Source organism: Castanea sativa, chromosome 11, assembly GCF_040712315.1.
Source record: "Castanea sativa cultivar Marrone di Chiusa Pesio chromosome 11, ASM4071231v1".
In the NCBI taxonomy this organism is placed as follows: Eukaryota; Viridiplantae; Streptophyta; class Magnoliopsida; order Fagales; family Fagaceae; genus Castanea; species Castanea sativa.
Window position 1 is genome coordinate 53,736,502 of NC_134023.1, and position 19,570 is coordinate 53,756,071.

The window sequence follows — 19,570 nt, forward strand, 5'->3', positions numbered from 1 at the left end:
TCTCTTTCCCCCTCTTTCTCCCTCTTATGATCTGTTTGGATTGAGGGAGAGGGAGGGGAGTAGAGTAGAGTAGAGTAGATTTAGCACAAAATTAACTTATTTTTAGTCAACTCAACTCTACTCTCCTCTACTCCTCCTCCTTCCCCCCTCCATCCAAACAGGCCATTAGTCTCTCAGTATGGGGCTAGGGTTTCAGGTGGGGATTCAATTTTGTTCTTCAATATTGCTCTCCACATACGATGCCATTTCTTAATATAATATCTGGGTTTTTGTTTTAACGTTTTCTTAAAATTACTAAATTAATAATAAATTAAAATTAAAAAAAAAATGACAAAACAGAGTAATTTTGCTATAGATAATGGCAGCAACTAACAAGATTGTTAACGGACGACTTAATTGAAAATAAATAAAACTTAGATGACTGAAATGATAAAATTTAAACTTAAATGAATGAAATAAAAAGTAGTCATTAAACTTAAAAGATCGGTTTTGCATTTTGGCATTATTTTTTTTTTTCTAGCTTATTTTTTAGAATTAGAAATACCAAGAAAATAAATTATCTCAAGCAAAACAACCCAGTAAATATTTGACTTAGTACATTCCCACAAATGACAAAGTAATTTTTTTTTTATTATTATAGTTAGTTTAATTGGTAGGGTATATTATCATGGAATAAAAGATATTCTAGTTGAAATTCTTGAGAAAGTCTATATGCACAACATATCTTTACAATATTCTTACAAGCAGCTCACTTTGACTTATGATAAGTGTCAATATAATCGTTAATCTATGGGAAGTTTTTATCTATTGAAAAATATTTTGAAATTTTGATATGACAAAATAATGAACCAACTCAAAGTATTTTTCTTTTTAATTTTAGTGGTTGCCAAACCAAAATTTGCTTGGATTTAGATCCCTTGCAATTATTGTAAGATCTAAAAGTTAGGAAGGTGAAAAAGTCAAAAAAGTTTTTTTTTTTTTTTTTTTTTAAGTTTCTGATTTTAGGGCTTGAGATTAAAAACTTTTTTTTTTTTTTTAACTTCCAATATTGGCTTTATATGCACTATTGTACACGGGTGCAAGATCGGGATCTTTTTGGCCCATTCTAAAATAAATAATTAAAAATTTTAAAATATTAATAAAAGATAGTACTTGTTTTTCTCTTGAGCTTTGATGTACTGAACAAATCTTTTACTATATTCTGTTTTCACCAGCTGAGTTCTGAGTTCTGACTTATTTCTAAGTCGCATATTTACAGCTGCCACAATCATTGGTGCACAATTGTTTTCCACACCAAATTCTCAGCTTTCATTCGTTGAATTTGAGCCCGTGAAGTTCACGCAATTCTTGAAAGTGGAAAACGTAAGGAAAAAAAAAAATTCCAAAACCCCCACTCAAAAAAAAAGCGTAAAATTAATAAACCCAATACCCTCTTAAAACCTCTCATTCTCACTTTTAATCTTAATCTTTGGAGGGCCAAAATCTTCATTCAAACCCAGTGACTCAGAACACCATGACAGGTCTCTCTCTCTCTCTCATATTTATTATGTTTGATTTATTTAGTCAAAATATTGAATTTCGTCTATTGGAATAGAATTCAGAGATGGGTTTCATTTGTTTCAATCATATGTTTCTGGGTTTTTATGGATGGAATCAATATTCAATTCGCTGTTAGATTTGCTGAGAAACCGTGTGAAACAAAGAAAATGAAATTTTGAATCTTTTTGTGCCCAAGAAAATCAGAACCTCCACTTATAGATGTTGACTTATTTGTATTGTGAAATATATTTGTTTTCTCTGTTTTCTTAGCAATCAAACGAAGGTCGGTTTCAATTTTTAAGTGAAGCTGCACAACTGGCTTCTCTTTATCTGTCCTTTTATTTACTTTTCAAATGGTTTCTTCATTTGTTTATCTGTTAATCTCATACTACTTATCTTATTGCTTGTTCCAATAAATTTTAGGGCAGTAAACGATCCAAGCTTTGTAAAGTAGTGAAAGTTCGAGCACAGCTCAATAGCAAAAGTAGAATATTCAAGCTTAACTTGAGCTGAAACCAAGCTTATAAATAACATTCGAGCTTGAGCCGGTCAAAAAGTCTAAAAGCTTGAGCCCACTTTGCTCAGCTGATTCATTAGTCCAGCTGAGCTCAAGCTAAAACCAAGCTCAAACTCAAGCTAAATATCAACCTTTTGAGCTTGAGATCCAACATAGCTACTTTATCAAACCCATATCGAGTTTATTTTGTTTGGACGAGTGGTCTTAACTCCCAATTAATTAAAACCTTAGTAAGATATGGGCAAGCATATTACCCAGCTTATAAACGTGTCTAGGCTTAGCTTGTTTTGTATCAAACCCTAATGTTCATGAGCCCATATATGAATAATGTTTTTTGCTTGGACTTGGCTCATTTACTAAACAAGCCTAAACTAAAACTCAAGCTTGGCTTGTTTACAGACAAAAATATGAACAAGTTTTTTATCGAGCCAAGCCTAAACTGTTTACGAACGCTCTGATTCATTTACAACCCTGCCAATAATTCTATACCTGTAACTTTTGCGTGTTTTTTAGTTATCCCCATGCTCTTTTGATTATTCCCTGACCAATCCTAACTTTACATCTTTTCAATGGTGCAAGAATGAGGACATATGAAGCTACAAAGTGAGAGTGCTAGTATTTAGAACCATTATTTATCTTTCACCTCTTGCCCATGCCTTTTGGAGACTAAATTTGTGTATATCAACCAAGTACTTATCTAGTTTTTTCAGATTATAAGGATTATTAAAGCTTCACTGGTTTCCTTTAGGAATTCTTTAGTTTTGGCTAAGCCATCATTTTACTCTAGGCTGTTTTTTTTAGCAATTTATTGTTATCATTACTCTAATTATTTTGGGTAGTAAACCTGATAATAAAATCTGACAAATTTTTCCATTAGATTCTCCCCCCCCCCCCCCCCCTCCAACCTAAAAAAAAGAAAAGATTATTAGAAGAATTTACTCACCACTATTTTAAGTAAAGGAGCATCCTATACATTAGATCCTTTCTTCACCACAGAACCATTTCTTTTTACCTCAATTGCCACATAGCTCTTACTAGGACCTTTATGCAGTTTTATACATATAAAACCATATTGATATTTTCCATGTATGGTGGCTCTAGTGATGTACCTGATGTTTCAGAAACCTCAAGCGATAGAGAAAGATTTATCTGTATAAATATTGCCATACTTGATTTTTTGTTTCATATTTGATCCTTTAACTTTAAATGCTTTTACACCTATGATCTCTATCTCAAATGGAACCTCCAGACCTCCTTACCTTGTAAGAGCATGGTGATGGGTGAGGTTGTGGGTTCAATTCAAATATTTTCTAAGTTCTAAAATTTTTCAGTGGATTGATAAAACTCATCTTTTTATAGGATGCTAAACTTATTTACAAATGTTTTATGTCCAATTACAGATCATCAGGAGCCGATGATAAAAAATGTGACTTTGAGTAACCAGTCACTAATTGGAAAACTCAACCGGTGGCAATGGTGGGTTTTGGTGGGGCTAAACATTTTCTTCCTCATTGTGGGCCAAGCTGCTGCTGTTCTTCTTGGGCGGTTTTATTATGATCAGGGTGGCAATAGTAAATGGATGGCTACTCTTGTCCAAACTGCTGCCTTTCCAATCCTTTTGATCCCATTCTTTCTTATTCCTTCCTCCAAGGAGCCTTCAAATTCTTCAGCCCCACCCTCTTTTAAAATTCTTGCCTCGATCTACTTCTCTCTTGGAGTGTTCATAGCTGGTGACAACATGTTGTATTCTGTTGGACTCTTGTACCTCTCTGCCTCTACTTACTCCCTCATATGTGCAACCCAATTAGCTTTTAATGCGATTTTCTCTTACTTCATCAATTCTCAGAAGTTTACTGCTTTAATTTTTAACTCTGTGGTTATCCTTTCATTTTCTGCTGCCCTGGTTGGAATAAATGATGACTCTGATGGACCATCAGGAGTTTCTCAGTGGCAAAAAGTAATTGGCTTCCTCTGTACCCTTGGAGCTTCTGCACTTTACTCTCTTTTGCTTTCCCTGATGCAGCTTTCCTTCCAAAAGGTTCTAAAAAAGGAAACATTTTCAGTGGTTCTGGAAATGCAAATCTATACAGCACTTGTTGCCACTTGTGTTTCTGTTGTTGGTCTTTTTGCAAGTGGGGAATGGAAGACTTTGCATGGGGAAATGGTTGGTTTTTCTGCGGGAAGAGTTTCTTATGTTATGACCTTGGTTTGGACAGCTGTGGCTTGGCAGGTTTGTTCTGTAGGTGTTGTGGGCTTAATTTTTGTGGTGTCATCTCTTTTCTCCAATGTAATCAGTACTGCCTCTTTGGCTATTACTCCTGTTGCTTCCGTGATAGTGTTCCATGATAAGATGAATGGCATCAAGGTAATTGCTTTGCTTTTGGCTATTTGGGGTTTTGTATCTTATATTTACCAGAATTATCTTGATGATTGTAAGGCAAGGAGAACCCGGAACAATGATAGTGAATCTCAAACTGGCTCTCTATCTTGATGGGTTTGGACTTTGGAAATTTCCTAGAAAATGACTCTCATGGATGATCTTTAATTATTTGTCCTCCCCCATTGTGAACACTACCAGCCTCAGAATAAAGCATATTGTTTACAGGTTTATTGCTTTGTATCTCTTTTTTAGGGTCAGTTATCCAGTTGATGGTTATTTGATAGAACCTGTCATATTCTATATAATGGTGTTCGGAAGATCCATGGGGATGACTTCATTTCCTTGTTTTGTAGATATTGGAATAGGTATAGGGCATATGTGACTAACTTTTTTTTTATTAAAAAAAAATTGCAACACTGTTGAGATGTTTAAAAGTAGAAGTTAATTGGTTCTGCAAGAAATGGTTTTAAAAATTCATAGATGTGAACATGGATGAGGATGTTTCAATGATCTGTGTGTGTGACCTCTTTTTGGCTTTTTACCTTTCTTTCCCTATCCATGGTCGTTGTGCAGCTTGATTTATTTATGTTATCTGTGTTTTGTTGCTCTATGGTGGTTTTGAACAACTTTCAAGAATGGCATCAAGGTTTTTAGACTGTTTTCATTCAATTATGTTTGGATGAAAGAGCAAGCAATGCTAGAATGAAAGTGAAATTATAGAGGATTGGCTAAAATTTGAAGAAACTTTGATGGTCTCTCTCTCTCTCTCTCTCTCTCATATATGTATCTATCTATCTTCCCTTCAGCTTTCCTTCTGTGTCAAGGAAGTTGGTATGAATTTATATTCTGGTATTAAACTTCCACAATGAACCTTATTTTGATTGGCAAACAACACATGCACCAATCGGTTTTGAACCCACAATTTTGCTCGCCGCACATTGCTATGGGAAGAGAGAATGCCAATTGAGTCAGAGGCTTAGAGCTTATTGGCTTCACAGTGTCAACCAGATCCGAAGTCACTGTAATTTCTCATGAGTACAAGTAGCATCGCATATTTACTATTTAGAGCATGAACTGGTAGTTCTGGCAGTTTTTGAGATCAGTGTGTCCAAATGAAAATTGATCACTCAACACTATAATTCTTTGGAAGGTAATTCAGAACAAATATGATGGCATTTCCCTCAAGTTTTTGTGGCTAATAGCTTTTGACAAATATGATGGTAATTTTTGGACTCATGCGTATGTTAGCATATAGATGGTAACGTCTCTCTCTCACAAAGAAAATTCTCTAAAAAGCCAATAAATTTTATAATAAGTTAAATAAGCCCAAAAAATTTATAATAAAAAAAAAAAAAATCAAACCGAACAAGCATGGTTCACTATTCTATTATATGTGTCTCTATTGCCCACTGCCAGAGATTATGGTTTAGAAATTACTATATAATAATAATAATGGGATGCTAATAAATATTAGTCCTTACCAATCAAATTGGAATATCCATCCCCTTCAAAAAATTGGAATATCCATCATTTGATGATGGGCCTATGTTAGAAGATTCAAAGATTGGAGACTTACGCAATTGCAAGTAGTTAGGCCAATTGGATAAGTTGACCTAATATCTTTTAAGAGAAACATAGGTTGCTTGATTTGGTTCCAAATGTGTTTAATTGGCAAACTGGAGAGCCTGAAAGAAAGTTTTGATGGTTTATGTGGTCTTTTCACTTTCTCCATTTGATTCTTAGAATAAGAAGGTAAAGAAATAAGGAATTGTTGAAATGATTGAGAAATAAAGCTGATTACTAAAGCAATATAATCATTTTCTTTTCTTATATCACATCCAAGATTCGAACAGAGAGAGAGAGAAGTAAAATACAGGCAAGGAATTGTTCTATGTAACTTCCATAAAACATCGGACATATAAAATTAAAGCAAAAGTTGTCCTCTACTATGCATTCACGTCACACCTCTAATTAGCCAAAATACTCAATTTAAATTATGATATCTAAGTGAATGGTTGTGCAATGGAGTATATATATAAATATAAATATATATATATATATAACAGTCTTGTCGCACTCTGCAAATTCACTTTTAGTACGTTCACCCTAACAAAAGCAATTCACTTTCGGAATTTGAGCAATTTTCAAAGAATCCAATGCTTTTCTATTTTTATAAATTAGAAGTCCAGTCTCATATATATATATATATATATATATATATATATATATATATATATATATATATATATATTTTTTTTTTTTTTTTTTTTTTTTTTCTTTTTCTTTTTCTATTTTTTGATCCACTGATTAGATTGTAACCTCTAACCACCGCCTTTCTTCCTTGACACAATATGATATCTACCACAATGTCACAAAAGTCTTGTCAAAGATGTAAACATTAATTTGAAATGTTTTAATAGTGAACTCAGAAATGCCACCAGATAGTTCATCAAAAAAATGCCACTAGATCGTGCTCACAAAAATAATTTCATGTAGATTATATTACCTTCATGGTAAATTAAGTGTGTGTCTAATACGGGCACAAGCACGCACTAATTAACACCTGGCCATGCTAATTCTATGAAAACTTCGGCAATTTTTGATTATATAATATATATATAGCCTTCATCTAAGCCGGTGAGTGTAAAATAGTACTTTTGAAAATAATAGTAAACCAGTTTCTGTGTTGGACTCGGTCTTTTTTTTTCTTTTAAAATTATTGAGAATATAAATTCTAGGATATTTGCAATGTGCACAAAAACAATTACTAAAATCCTAATTTTAGATGAATATCCAATGTTCATCCACTATTTGAAGAAGTGTCCAAATTATCAAATTGTTAGGTGGATTAATTTTAAATTAGGATGTGGAAAACTGGAAATATATCCACTGATATGTTTTAAAACACTAATTTGGATGGTGGGATAAACATTATAAATTAATATCATATTTAGATTGTGTAGGTAAAATTTTGAGGTATATGATGTATGGATTAGGCTTATTTAAAGTTATTAAGGAAACTCAACTATGAAATCAACTTTGATGGAGTCGTGTTTACAAAGGAAGAAAGAGCTAATATTGGTGTGGTTGTTAGAGATGATTGGGGTATGGTTATAGCCTCAATGTCCCAAAATATTGCTCGGCCTCTCTCAGTTGTTGAAGTTGAAGTGGTAGCAACTGTGAGAGCATTGAAATTTTCTTTGGAAATTAGGATTTCTTCTGAAGATTGAAGGTGATTTGGAGTTAGTGATTAATTCTCGCAAAGATGAATCCCCTTCATTTGCCTCCTTTGATCTTCTGATACGAGATGCAAAAATATTAATAAAGTTTACAGCTTCTTTCTACCCCCCCCCCCCCCCCCCCCCAAAAAAAAAACTATGAAATTCCTAAAATCCTATTGATAAATTGTAAAATGACTCACTAGAATTTGACCAATCGTTAATGTTTCAACAAAACCTTAATGAATTGTCCCAAAACAAATCAATGTATATTGCAAATATACCATTAAAGTATGTACTTGTGATTATCAATGAATTCTTTTACTAGTTGCAAATTGCAATAAACTCATCCTTTAATATGGGAAAGGATTCTGGAAAATTAAAAAACAAAATGTGGGGGAAGGATGAGGATTTAAATTTGATTTTCATTGTTGACCTGGTAAGAGAGAGAGAGAGAATCATTTCCTTCCATGGAAGGCTCAGTGACAAATGTACATAGTCACAATAATGTACTCCTATCCAAGTTGGAAACTTGTCAATATCATTATCATATATGTAATTGAGAGCATAGAGCATAAGAAGGAAACGGAAAGGCAAAAAAAAAAAAAAACAAAAACAAAATTATAAGTCAATGAAAAGGATTCTATTAATTTTGCAGTGATTGCGGTCTCACATTTCTTTAAGTTGACAATATGTGAATGTGAAACTAAGCTACCCTTCCTTAAACAATACCTAAAAGTAGCAGTTGATGCATATACATCTTTTAATATTCAATAAAATGCTCATTACGTAAATATTGAAACTTGGATAATAGCATAATGAATGATTTAATGAATAAACCATAGTACCATACTAAAAAAAAATACTGAATCTGAAATGGGAAAGCAAGTTTTCCATGTTAAAGTAATGTTTATTCCAGACAATACAAGTTAAAATATTGGCAAGTGTTATTACGTTAAGTCGTTAACCATTTCTTTGAATTCAATGTTGATACTGCTCAACTTGGCACCGAATTCAACTCCTTGTTTAATCGGATTGTTTAACAATACAAACCTACATTGACTTAAGTTATCCAATGTGACTTAAGGTTATTTAGAGGTTGGGGAAAAAAATATGTGATTGTCTCACATTAAAGTCTTAGAACATTGTACTAGGAAAGACACAATATTATTTGCTCAAAAAAAGAGAAGGACACAGCAATAAAGAATAAAGGAATGGTAAAATAGAGAGAGAGATATGAATGGTACAATTTCCTAGAATTAAGACAATGAGCTTGTTCCTATAATCTAGACAAAGAGCTTGTTGGGTAGAAATGTAGAATGCCTTTCACTGTGAATTATTATATCTAAACACCGAGGAAAAGAGAGCAGTAGAGAAAAACCAGACAATTCACTGACAAATATGCCAATGTTTGTTGGCATAATTCTACAATAAGAGAGTTTTTCCCCCTTTTTTTTAATGATAGATGAAAATGGGATTATATTTTCTCTCTAAAAGCCAGCTAGATCTTGACTTTGAGAATCAAACAGCAAGAGTTTTATTGTAGGATCATCATTTATTTAGTACTATAGGAGTAATGCTTCGTTTCTCACATAATAATGAGTTCGCACAAATATATTCAAGTTGTGATTTACCATTCATTTCTTACATAATAGTGAGTCGGCCAAATGCATTCAAGTTGTGATCTACCATTCATGGTAGAAAAAAGAACATGACTCTTGGAGAATTGAATATTTTCTTATGATTTGAGGACCCCGTCATCTTAAATCAAGGAAGTTCAAATTATATATTTTTGAGTGTCAACTGATGGATAACATGGGGGCCCAAAAAAAAAACACCAAGAAACTAAGAAAATAAATCAAGATTAGATGGGAATGCTCTCTTAGAGTGTCTGCCTCTACCATATTAATTAAATGAAGGGCTTGAAATAGTGCTTTTTTTTTCTTATTTTAACCTACATATGTGACAAAAGATATTCCTACCTACGTATCCAACCCATTCACCTATATATGTTACAAAAGATTTTGCCACTAATTAATTGAATAAAAAGTGCACTAAACAATGCCTAATCTCAGCAGAATTAGCAAGCCACCGACAGAACAAAAACCTAACTCCCTACCCAATAAAGACTAGCAGAATCTCGAATTGGCCTATATATTTCTACTACTTGTTTATTAATTACAATTATCTTCCTTAATTTTTCCTTTACATTAATATACAACCATTTTTGATAATAGGTTGAAGATTTGCTTGTCCCACAACCAATCTCTCCCTACTTACCCACCAACATATAGAAACACAAAGTGTTCCATGAATATCAAATCATATAGAAACACAAAGGTACCACTTTGATGCAATTTGATGTTATTCATATTAAAAATATTCTGAACTTTGTTATTGCAATCTTGTGAGAATACGTTGCCTTCAAGAATATGCAGAGTGCTGTGTGTATATATAGATGTCACCTTCATAAGGATCGTGATCGTGCTAGCTATGACATAATAGGCACTTAATAATGGTGATTGAGAGAAAAACCAATTTTTTTTTAATTATAATAATACTTCTAAGTGGGAATATCAGTTTTTGACTCAGTCCATGGTTTTAACATTTCCTATTTTGAAGAAGAAAAAATTTCGTACCAGTAGCTGCATTAGGCTGGTGTCAAGCCCTATTAGTTATACTAGTAAATCTTGTGATCTCGATAGATTTTTTTTTTTTTGGGAAAAGAATTAAGTTAGGATCTAAAGAAAGAGTACAAGCAAGGTATTGAGCCTATCACTTCAAGTCTTGCAGGTCTATTATCAATTATTTTTGGGTTACAAATTAGTAGGTTTTGAGTAGGTCAAAATGATGCTACTCCTTAGTAATTAGTAATACGATTACGGCTACTTGCTTTATTTATTTATTATTATTATTATTTTTTTTTTTTTGAGAATCATGCTACCGTTGATTGTTAATGCAACTCATACTAGGAAATATTTTTTAAAAGATTATGGCCAGGCGCAGAACCTGAACCTTATGAATGGGTAGCTAAAATAATGAGTAATATAAAAATTGAACCAATTTAATAACATTATACAATTGAGGGGGGGGGGGGGGGGGTTAACCACTTTTGTTTTAGGTTGATTTAGGGGTAAAAATTTAATATTTGAGAAGTTTGATGGGGTCAACCATATACTTTTTGAAAACTTTAGGAAATTTTTGGGCAAATTTGATAATATTGGAAAAGTTTGGGGGGAGGGCCATGGCCCCCCACCCTTCTAAGTGGGTCCACCCATGATTATGGTATGAACAAATTTGATAAGTCATGAAATACCTTGGAGAATGATATTACACGCATTGAATAGTTTATCACTAATAGTGTGTTTGGAAGTTTAGAGGAATGATATTACACGCATTGAATAGTTTATCACTAATAGTGTGTTTGGAAGTTTAGAGGGATGAGAAAGTAAAGGATTCAGGGAGAATGAGAGGAGGAGAGGAATGCTTACCCTTTCACCTTATTTAGATTTTTTATAAATTAATTAGGGACCAAGAGTCTTATAAATCAATTAACACATATTGATGTTTCCAACAAAAATGTTGGTTTAAATCCCAATACCTCAACTATCCTAAAAAAAAAAAAAGTGAGGCAAAGAATAGAAAAATGTAAGAAAGATAGAAATGTGAAATAACATAAAATGTCTCAATTTTTTCCAAATGTGAGGTCAGTAAAAAGTATGGAAAAGTGAAAAGCTATATATATATATATATATATATATATATATATATATATATATATATATATATATATGATTTGTTAGGTTGGGAAGAAAATGGAGGATACAATGGTGTTTTGCTTAAATTTACTATTATTCTCCTATAACATAAAGAGATGATAAAAAAGATTATAATCAAAAGGAGTAAATTAATGAATTTCATGTTTTAAAAAATGGGAAAAAATCTCTCCAAGATTTCCTCTCAATTTGGGAGGATGGTTTTTGGTGGGCCTCAGTAAGTGGGAAATCTCCACCCACCCCCTTTTCCATTCTCCCCCTTTCTAAACAACCAAAGGTATGATAAGCTCATAGAGTCATAGTTTTTAATTTTTATATTAACAATTTATTTTCGGAAGTTAAAAAAAGGACACCAACATCTTCTACTTTAACCATACAGAGAGAATATTAAAGAGAATAATACTAAGAGTCTTGTAACTTATGGTATTATCTACTCAACTTTAGAAAGAGAATTAGGGTCAAATCTCCCTTTCCAAATGTTAGAGAGAGAGAGAGAGAGAGAGAGAGGTTTCAAAAACTTATATACATTATTTATTGAAAGACAATTCATTATATGAGATATCTTTCAAAGGTTTGGTTCAAGCCATTAAGGTTTTAAAAGGAAAGACAGGTATTATGTTTCTTTAATTAGGTTAGTAAGTTGGTCCTCAAAAAAGAAAAAGAAAAATTAGGTGAGCAAGTTCAAAGTTTGTTATCCAGGATGAGATTTATTAATACAAATATTAATTTTTTTCCCATAATTCTAAGAACTAGTTAGTACTCCGTTTGTGAAATTCTTGAATAAGTTTAACAAATAGAGATATAAATTTTTTTTTTGGTCTAAATATAAAATTTGATAATGATATTAGTTATTAATAAGCATTTATTTGATATATATATATATATATATATTTATATATATATATATATTGTCGGGGGAAAAAAAGAGAGCAAGAGGGTGATTATCCTCTAAGAATTAAAGAACCAATATTTAAGGGACCTAGACAGGTAAATGTTTAAGGGGCCAATACTGATCAAATGGTTGCAGGCAATCCCTTAAGCGGTTGTGTCATTAATTGCTTGACCTTAACTCCACCTAGAGCATCAATTATTTCAGGTGTTAAAAATAGAATGCAATAATGCTTTGAGGTTTTTTTTTTTTTTTTTGGGGGGGGGCGAAAGCAATAATGCTTTAAGTTGAAACAACATCACACCATCACCCCAATAAATTCAAACTCACGGTCTACTCCATATCAAAGCCCTTACAATGAGCCACTATTATGAGCCTTGCTATGAGATTAGTATTAGGTTAATTTGGAGAATAATGTCAATGAGATATGATTCAAACATTTACTAGTAGATTAAATCTAACCTAATTAAAATTGGCCAATTTGTTTTCCATATCTATTTAGGATTAAATTGTACATTTAGGAATCACCCTAACCAATTGTGTTGTTAATCCTTGATTTTAAAAATTCAAAGCCTAATCGTGAAATTCAATAAGTCCAAATAAAATTGCAACTGACACCAGTGAATTCACTGAAATGGTTTAGAAAATATAAATTTTACTACATAACCTTTTACAAACTAAGGTGTCACAAATTATAAAAAATAATCCTAATATTAATTTATTATATTGTTGATATCCACTAATCACATTTATTAATCATTACTATATTGGTTTGTAAAGGTTTATATATATATATATATATATATATATATATATATATATATATATATATATAATTTGTAGTATCTTTAACATCCCTCATAAATATAAGCATCCCTTAAAAAGAATAAAAGCAAATATCAATTAACTGCAAAATGTCAAGTAGTAGAAAAATGTAAAGGTAAGTTGTCTAATTAATTGCGATAAAAATTAAAAACTAGGGCAACATTGAATTTGAATGCAAATGGTTAAGTCACACCATATACTAGCTATCACATTTAAATTCATCTACAAATTTAGCTATCAGCCTATCACATTTAAACTCATCTACAAATTTTAAAGTTTAAGTTGGATCATAAATTCTCCATCCATTTCAAACAAAAGAAACATCATAAATTTGCCTACTTTCAAAAAGATAAGAATTACGCTAAAAATATCTTCTTCTTTTTCATAATTTATTTGAAGTGTTAATTTTTTGTTACTAATTTGATAGTTACTCTTACACCAATGAAGCAGTGGATTAAACTTTGATTCTTCTTACAAAATAGATTAAACAATGCTGCAATTACAAGACTACTAAATTGTTAAATTGGAGGTGATAAAACATTACTCTCACATAATCAATTATTAAAAAATCACTTTCATTTCGCAATTTTACATTATATAATAACAATATATCTCCTCAATAATTATTAAAAGCTTTATAAAAATTTATATCAATAGGAGAGGAAAACCCCGGGAAACAAACAAATTTAAAAACCAAGCCTTTAGATCAAATACTTTAAATTTGATTTAAAGCCAAAATCAACACACACACAAAAAAAAAAAAAAAAAAAACAAGAATAAACTGAAAAGTAAAAGAAAAGGAAAGCCATGGAAGCTAACGGTTAAAAGGACATTGACCGTACTAAAATCATATTATTCCCTAGGAAATCGTAAAACGCCCTTTAAATTGCAGACCAAACCAAACCCTTTTTTTCTTTTTCTTTTTCTAGATCATCATATATATATATGACCCCACTTTTTCTAGGCCAATTAATATTAGTACTACCTTCTCAAAAAAAATTAATATTAGTACTACTAATAAACAAGATTTTTGGTCATACTCATAACTCAGAACAAAGAAATTATCGAAAAAAAAAAAAAAACACAGAAATTGTCGAGTGTGGTCCAACACAGGCCAAACAAAAAACAGGTCAGTTGGATTAATTTCTGACATGCATAAATAGCCGTCTGATCTATCATACTCAAACTCATTAAATTCTTTCTCAAAAAAATAGGAAATAAATAAATAAATAAAAAGCCATTAAATTCTGTGTAAGTGTTGCTTATATCATCGCATTAAAAAGAGAAAGAAAAGAGTGAAGGTAGCTACAGCATTAAATTTTTGCATCTAGTGAAGGATACACTTGAATTTTGTGGGGTTAAAACTTAAAAGTGAGGACCCCACAAATTTATTCAACTTTTTTTTTACCCAAAATATTTCAAACAATATGGATTGATGGATGGAAAGGATGACACGTCATTCTTAATTGCATTCGTGGCCCCCACCCACCTCTACTAGAACTCATCAAGTTTTCAACCACCTGGCCTAGTGCCCCACCCTTATTGCTTATACTAGTTGTTATTTATTGCAACTATTCAAAGTGGGCAAGAGCATGAGCATTGCCCATCGTGTTCCTTCTATGAATTCCCAAAACTTTTAGGACCACTACTACACGCGTCTACATATTTTGCCACAACTTAAACACGACTTAAATATGCAGTAATTCTTGGAACAATTTGTGTATAAATGATATAATTTAAGCACACATTAGTCATGTGGTAAGTCTTTGAACAATCTGTGTAGAAGTAGTATAATCCAATCATACATTAACTAATTATACGTTAACTAATGTGTAAGCTGAGTCAAAATATATGAATTTAGATAATTGAAGAATTAATCAATGTCGTTCTCAAAGACCTATAATGGCTTATTTTTTTATGCAAAAAATATTTAGGGTCATGAATTAAATTTGAATACATTATTTTATAGGGTACTACGACATAAATAATGGGTTTAGTTAGTTTAATTGATAAAATTAAACTATATTGCTTTTTTATTATATAAATGAGGTAGTATATCAACCTATAGCGTTCGCTCTATAATAAAATTCATTATCGTTGAATGAGATGAATAATGTTTGTGACAAAAAAAAAAAAAGTCAATTGGCATGTTCACATAATAATAAGGAGAAATTTTCATTAAAAAGATATAATATATTCAATTTTATCAGGTGTAACATTATTTATAATGTTACATATATCTCAGGATAACTAAATTCAATTAATTAATAATTAGAGAAGACAAAATATAAGGAATTTTACATACACTTTATTATATTTTTATTAGGTCAAAAACCTTGTACCAAAATATATTTTGTAAAAAGAAAGAGAGAATAATTTTTTTTTAAATTATATAAAAACCAAACAATTTAAATAAACTTTTAAAAAATGAACAAACAATCAATACATAATCAAACATTTGAACTGCTCTAGAATAAAAAAAAAACAACAATATTCTAATATGAAAAAAGGCAATTAGTTATCTGTCAAAAGCTCCACTCAAATTGAATAGTCAAAAATCAGAATCCATATTCACATTAAAAAATAATTTTTCTGTAATAATCAACACTCTGGTATAAAAGATAACACACAAAATACCCACCCCATGTTTCTCTCTCTATATAATTTAAACTATTTTTACCATACACAAAAAAAAAAAAAAAAATTACATAAAGAAAATGTAATGGGATAGGGGCAAAACCGTACTTTCACAGAGATATTCATCAACGGTTACGGGGGTATAATGTCAGCGGTCAAACAAATCAACGGTTGTGATTGACTCTTCCGAAATCCACAAGCTTACGCGACCGGTTCTTGCAAAACTTCCCCGGAGCTCTGACCTCGCCGGAGATGGCGATGTCCGGCGGCATACCTTTCTGGCTCCAGTGCCGGCTCGGGCTAGCCCTCACGAGCGGGCTCAGGCAAAATGCAATCCCGGACACGTTGCGGCTGTGTCCGTGCCGTGTCCGACGCACCTGAAACGCCGGCGACCTCCACGTCTCCGTGGAGTAACCGCTCACCGGCGGCGAATGCTCGCAGTCCTCGTCGGAATCGCCCGTTCTCGCCGGCGACATTCCCCGATCAGCTCGCGGACGTGGCCTTCTCTCCACGGTGCACTCGTCGTAAACGAAAAGCCGCGATTTCTTCTTCGTGCGGCCGGCGAAGATCGCGGCGAACCAAGACGGCGAAGACGAACTCGTAGAAGCAGCAGTAGTCGCAGAAGTAGTAGCAGTAGTAGTAGCAGCCGAGGGCTCGCGGGTCGAAACCCTAGGATCCGATTCCAATTTCTCGGATCTGGACCTGAACAGATTCGAAAGCAACGAGAACCTACCGTTCTTCTTCCAATTCGACCCGGCGGATGAGAAGCCGGTAGTGACGGTGGTGCTGGTGGTTGATGACGTGGCAGGCCCGACCTGAGGAGTACAATAGAACCGACGATCCTGATGACAATTCTGGTGCCGTTGCTGCCACGTGGCTTCGTCCGATTTGCGGCGAGAGACGTAAGGAGAGACGGAGCGAGGGAACACCAACGGAGGCGGTTTTATATTCGGGTCAGATTTTCTCGGGTCATCGCGGGACTGAGCTTGGGTTTGGGCTTCCGACTGGGCTCGGGCCTGGGCTTGGGCCTGAGCGGCGATGAGAGCGAAGAGACGGTCACGGAGACAGGAGGCGCACACGCCGACTGTGCTACTCAGGTCAGATAGATGCCTCTTACACCTCATCTACTTTTTTATATATAATATCTATGTGTTAAAAGCTTGCTTTTTTTTTTTTATGGTGTTGGAGTTTGATTTTTGTGTTTGTGAGGACAAGGCATTTGATAGCTGTGTGTCTCTGTACCAATAAAGCCGAATGAGAGATCTGTGATATGAGGAAACCAAAGAGAGAGGTTTGTCTTCTTCTCAGGATGAAATGAGATGAAATGAAAAGAGTACTTGTATGTGTTAAGTTGTAGCTGTTGGAGGGCTAATGAGTATTTTCAATTTTGGTTACCTTTATTATATCTCTAGAGAGAGAGAGAGAGAGAGAGAGAGTCAAAATTAAGTTGAGAACACGCTGGCTAGACGAATTTATATTTTAATGATCGGTCATTCTCGTCTTGGATGAAAAATGGTACGTAGATAATATTTTTATAATAAATTTTGATTAATAGATTATTATAGATTTTTAATTTAAAATTAATAGTTAAAATTATTTTTTTATTTACTAATAACAGCAAATAATAATTTGTCTCGTAGAATTTGCTGTATAAGTGAGGAAATAGCATTATGGGGGCAGAAAGGATTAGATAAGAGTAAATATTGTTACTACAAATGGGTTTTGGGGAAATTTGTGCTGTAAAAGTACAACTGGTGATAAGTTAATATCACCATAAAAAGCACCTATGTTTTTGGGTAATTGAGTTGTTAATTTTTATTAAAAGGGAAAGTTGAAAGCAAAAAAAACTTGTGCTGTTGACTTTTCTTTTTTTGTAAACCAATGGGCTTTTCTTGCTTCTTCAGTTCTATTTTTTTTTTTTTTTTGCTTTTGTGAGTTTTGAATTTCGTTTGCTTCAATCTCTTCTTGTTTACTTCTTGAGTTTACTTCTAACTATCTAGCTAACCTGGAGATGTTGAAATTCTACCCGAAAAGACTAATAATAGTAACTATTACATTCCTCCATTCTGAGTTTACTTTTGGTGCCTTTTTCAAGATCAAGTCTAAATTGAGATCCCTTTTAGGGTTTCTTCTTTCACGCCGTGTGTAATATACTGTACGCTTGTATAATTGAAAAGGTAGGTTTAATACATATTTTCAATCTATAATAACACACAATGTTTTCCCATACATAGAAACCTCAAATACAATTGTGAAGATGAGATCGAATAAAAAGAGTAAGATCATTGGATTAGGTTGACTTTGGGAATATCACTTCAACGCAACACACTAAAGAAACTCGTTGCGAGAGCAACTCTTTCCCATGGGGTTCGCCAACCTCACCCTAATAATAAAGTCATTCCTTCCATTGAATCCTCAAATTTCTTCAAATTTTTATTTAGAAATAAGACATATGGTATTTATAAATCAAATAAATGACATGTGTTGCACATCCGGATGAAAAATGTGAGAAAATTAGAGGATTCAATTGGAGGAGATCCTTCCCCGCAACAATATAAGTCTTTTCTGTTATGGTTGCGAACACACCTCTATTTATACTTGCTCTTCTTAGCTCTTTTCCCGCCTAATAGCTTTTCTACGACCCAAGCCTCTTAATTGACATGATGCTTGTCGTTATAACCTATGGACTTGCAAGGGACAATTAGGTGCCCCTTCAACTGGGACAAATTGCATCACATTTAGGCTGCGTTTGTTTTAGTATAAAATATTTTCCAGGTGTAAAATATTTTCAGGTGAAAATATTTTCGGAAAATGAAAATATTTTCAAGTATTTGACTGCATTATGAAAATTGTTCTAGAAAATGTTTTCATGTGTTTGTTTGCATTTTGAAAATGCTATTTTTCTATTAATTTCTCACATTTTCTCAGCTTCCAAACAAATTTTATAATAAAAAATTTAAATATATAAACTTTAAAAAAAAAATCACAACAAAACCAAACTCAAATAAATGCGGAGGTGATCATCTCTCTGAACAGTCGTTACTCATTTTCAAGTGATGGTTTCGATGTTAGGATGAGAATAGTTAATCGTACTCTAGTTGTAGTCAGTATTACCTTTGTTCTATGCCTTTTAAGAATAACATCAGTTTAGGTTATTCCTTACGCTAATGGCGTTTTGATTTGACCTCCTACAATAACATTAACTTAAAATATTCTAATAACTAATTGAAAATTCAAACATACAAATGAACACATTGAAGGGTAGTAATAGTGTCGGATCCAAGTACTAGTAGCATCAAGGTGTGGGCAGTAATTATCTTATAAGTGAACCAATTGTTTTAACCATAAATATACTTAATTTTTACTTCTTAACGTGATTTTTGATAGTATGATATAATGAATTGTGTTTGTATTTGTCACCTTTTTTTATAAAAAAAAAAATATTAAATTTCAGTTATTGTGAAAATATTTTGAAAAAAGATAATTAGTTTTTTTGGATAGTGTTATTCTCATTCAAGTTTTTACTTGAGTTAACGGCGTTACTAACTTGATTAGACTCAATCATTCTCAATTCACTAAATCAAGAAACTGCTAAGAAGAGAAAGAGAAGCCTACCCACTACTTCGAAAAACCAAGAATGTGTGGTCAAGTTGATGATGGTAGACACCGATGATATCCACTATTTCGGTTGGTTCGACTCGATATCTTGAGCCGATCTACACTATTCGTTTAATAGTCCTCAATTCAATGAACTAGATAGAGGATTGAGCTTTCAGAGCTCACCAACTC

At 32.8% G+C, this 19,570-nt stretch overlaps 2 protein-coding genes across 3 annotated transcripts; one reads left to right on the forward strand and one right to left on the reverse strand.

The window, feature by feature from the left end:
- Positions 1–1,182: 1,182 nt before the first annotated feature.
- LOC142617610 (putative purine permease 11) lies at positions 1,183–4,666 on the forward strand. 2 transcript variants are annotated; one of them, XM_075790522.1, is made up of 2 exons: positions 1,183–1,520; positions 3,457–4,666. In XM_075790522.1, exons 1-2 carry the CDS (start codon positions 1,514–1,516, stop codon positions 4,545–4,547), a joined length of 1,098 nt encoding a protein of 365 aa, XP_075646637.1. In that variant the 5' UTR covers positions 1,183–1,513; the 3' UTR covers positions 4,548–4,666. The 2 variants fall into 2 exon arrangements, with proteins under 2 accessions (XP_075646637.1, XP_075646638.1); XM_075790523.1 differs by lacking the exon at positions 1,183–1,520 and adding an exon at positions 1,560–3,341.
- An 11,026-nt stretch (positions 4,667–15,692) lies between these two features.
- On the reverse strand, positions 15,693–17,143 carry LOC142615170 (uncharacterized). The gene has a single exon (XM_075787871.1). It carries the CDS (start codon positions 16,903–16,905, stop codon positions 15,946–15,948), a length of 960 nt encoding a protein of 319 aa, XP_075643986.1. The 5' UTR covers positions 16,906–17,143; the 3' UTR covers positions 15,693–15,945.
- Between the last annotated feature and the right edge of the window lie 2,427 nt (positions 17,144–19,570).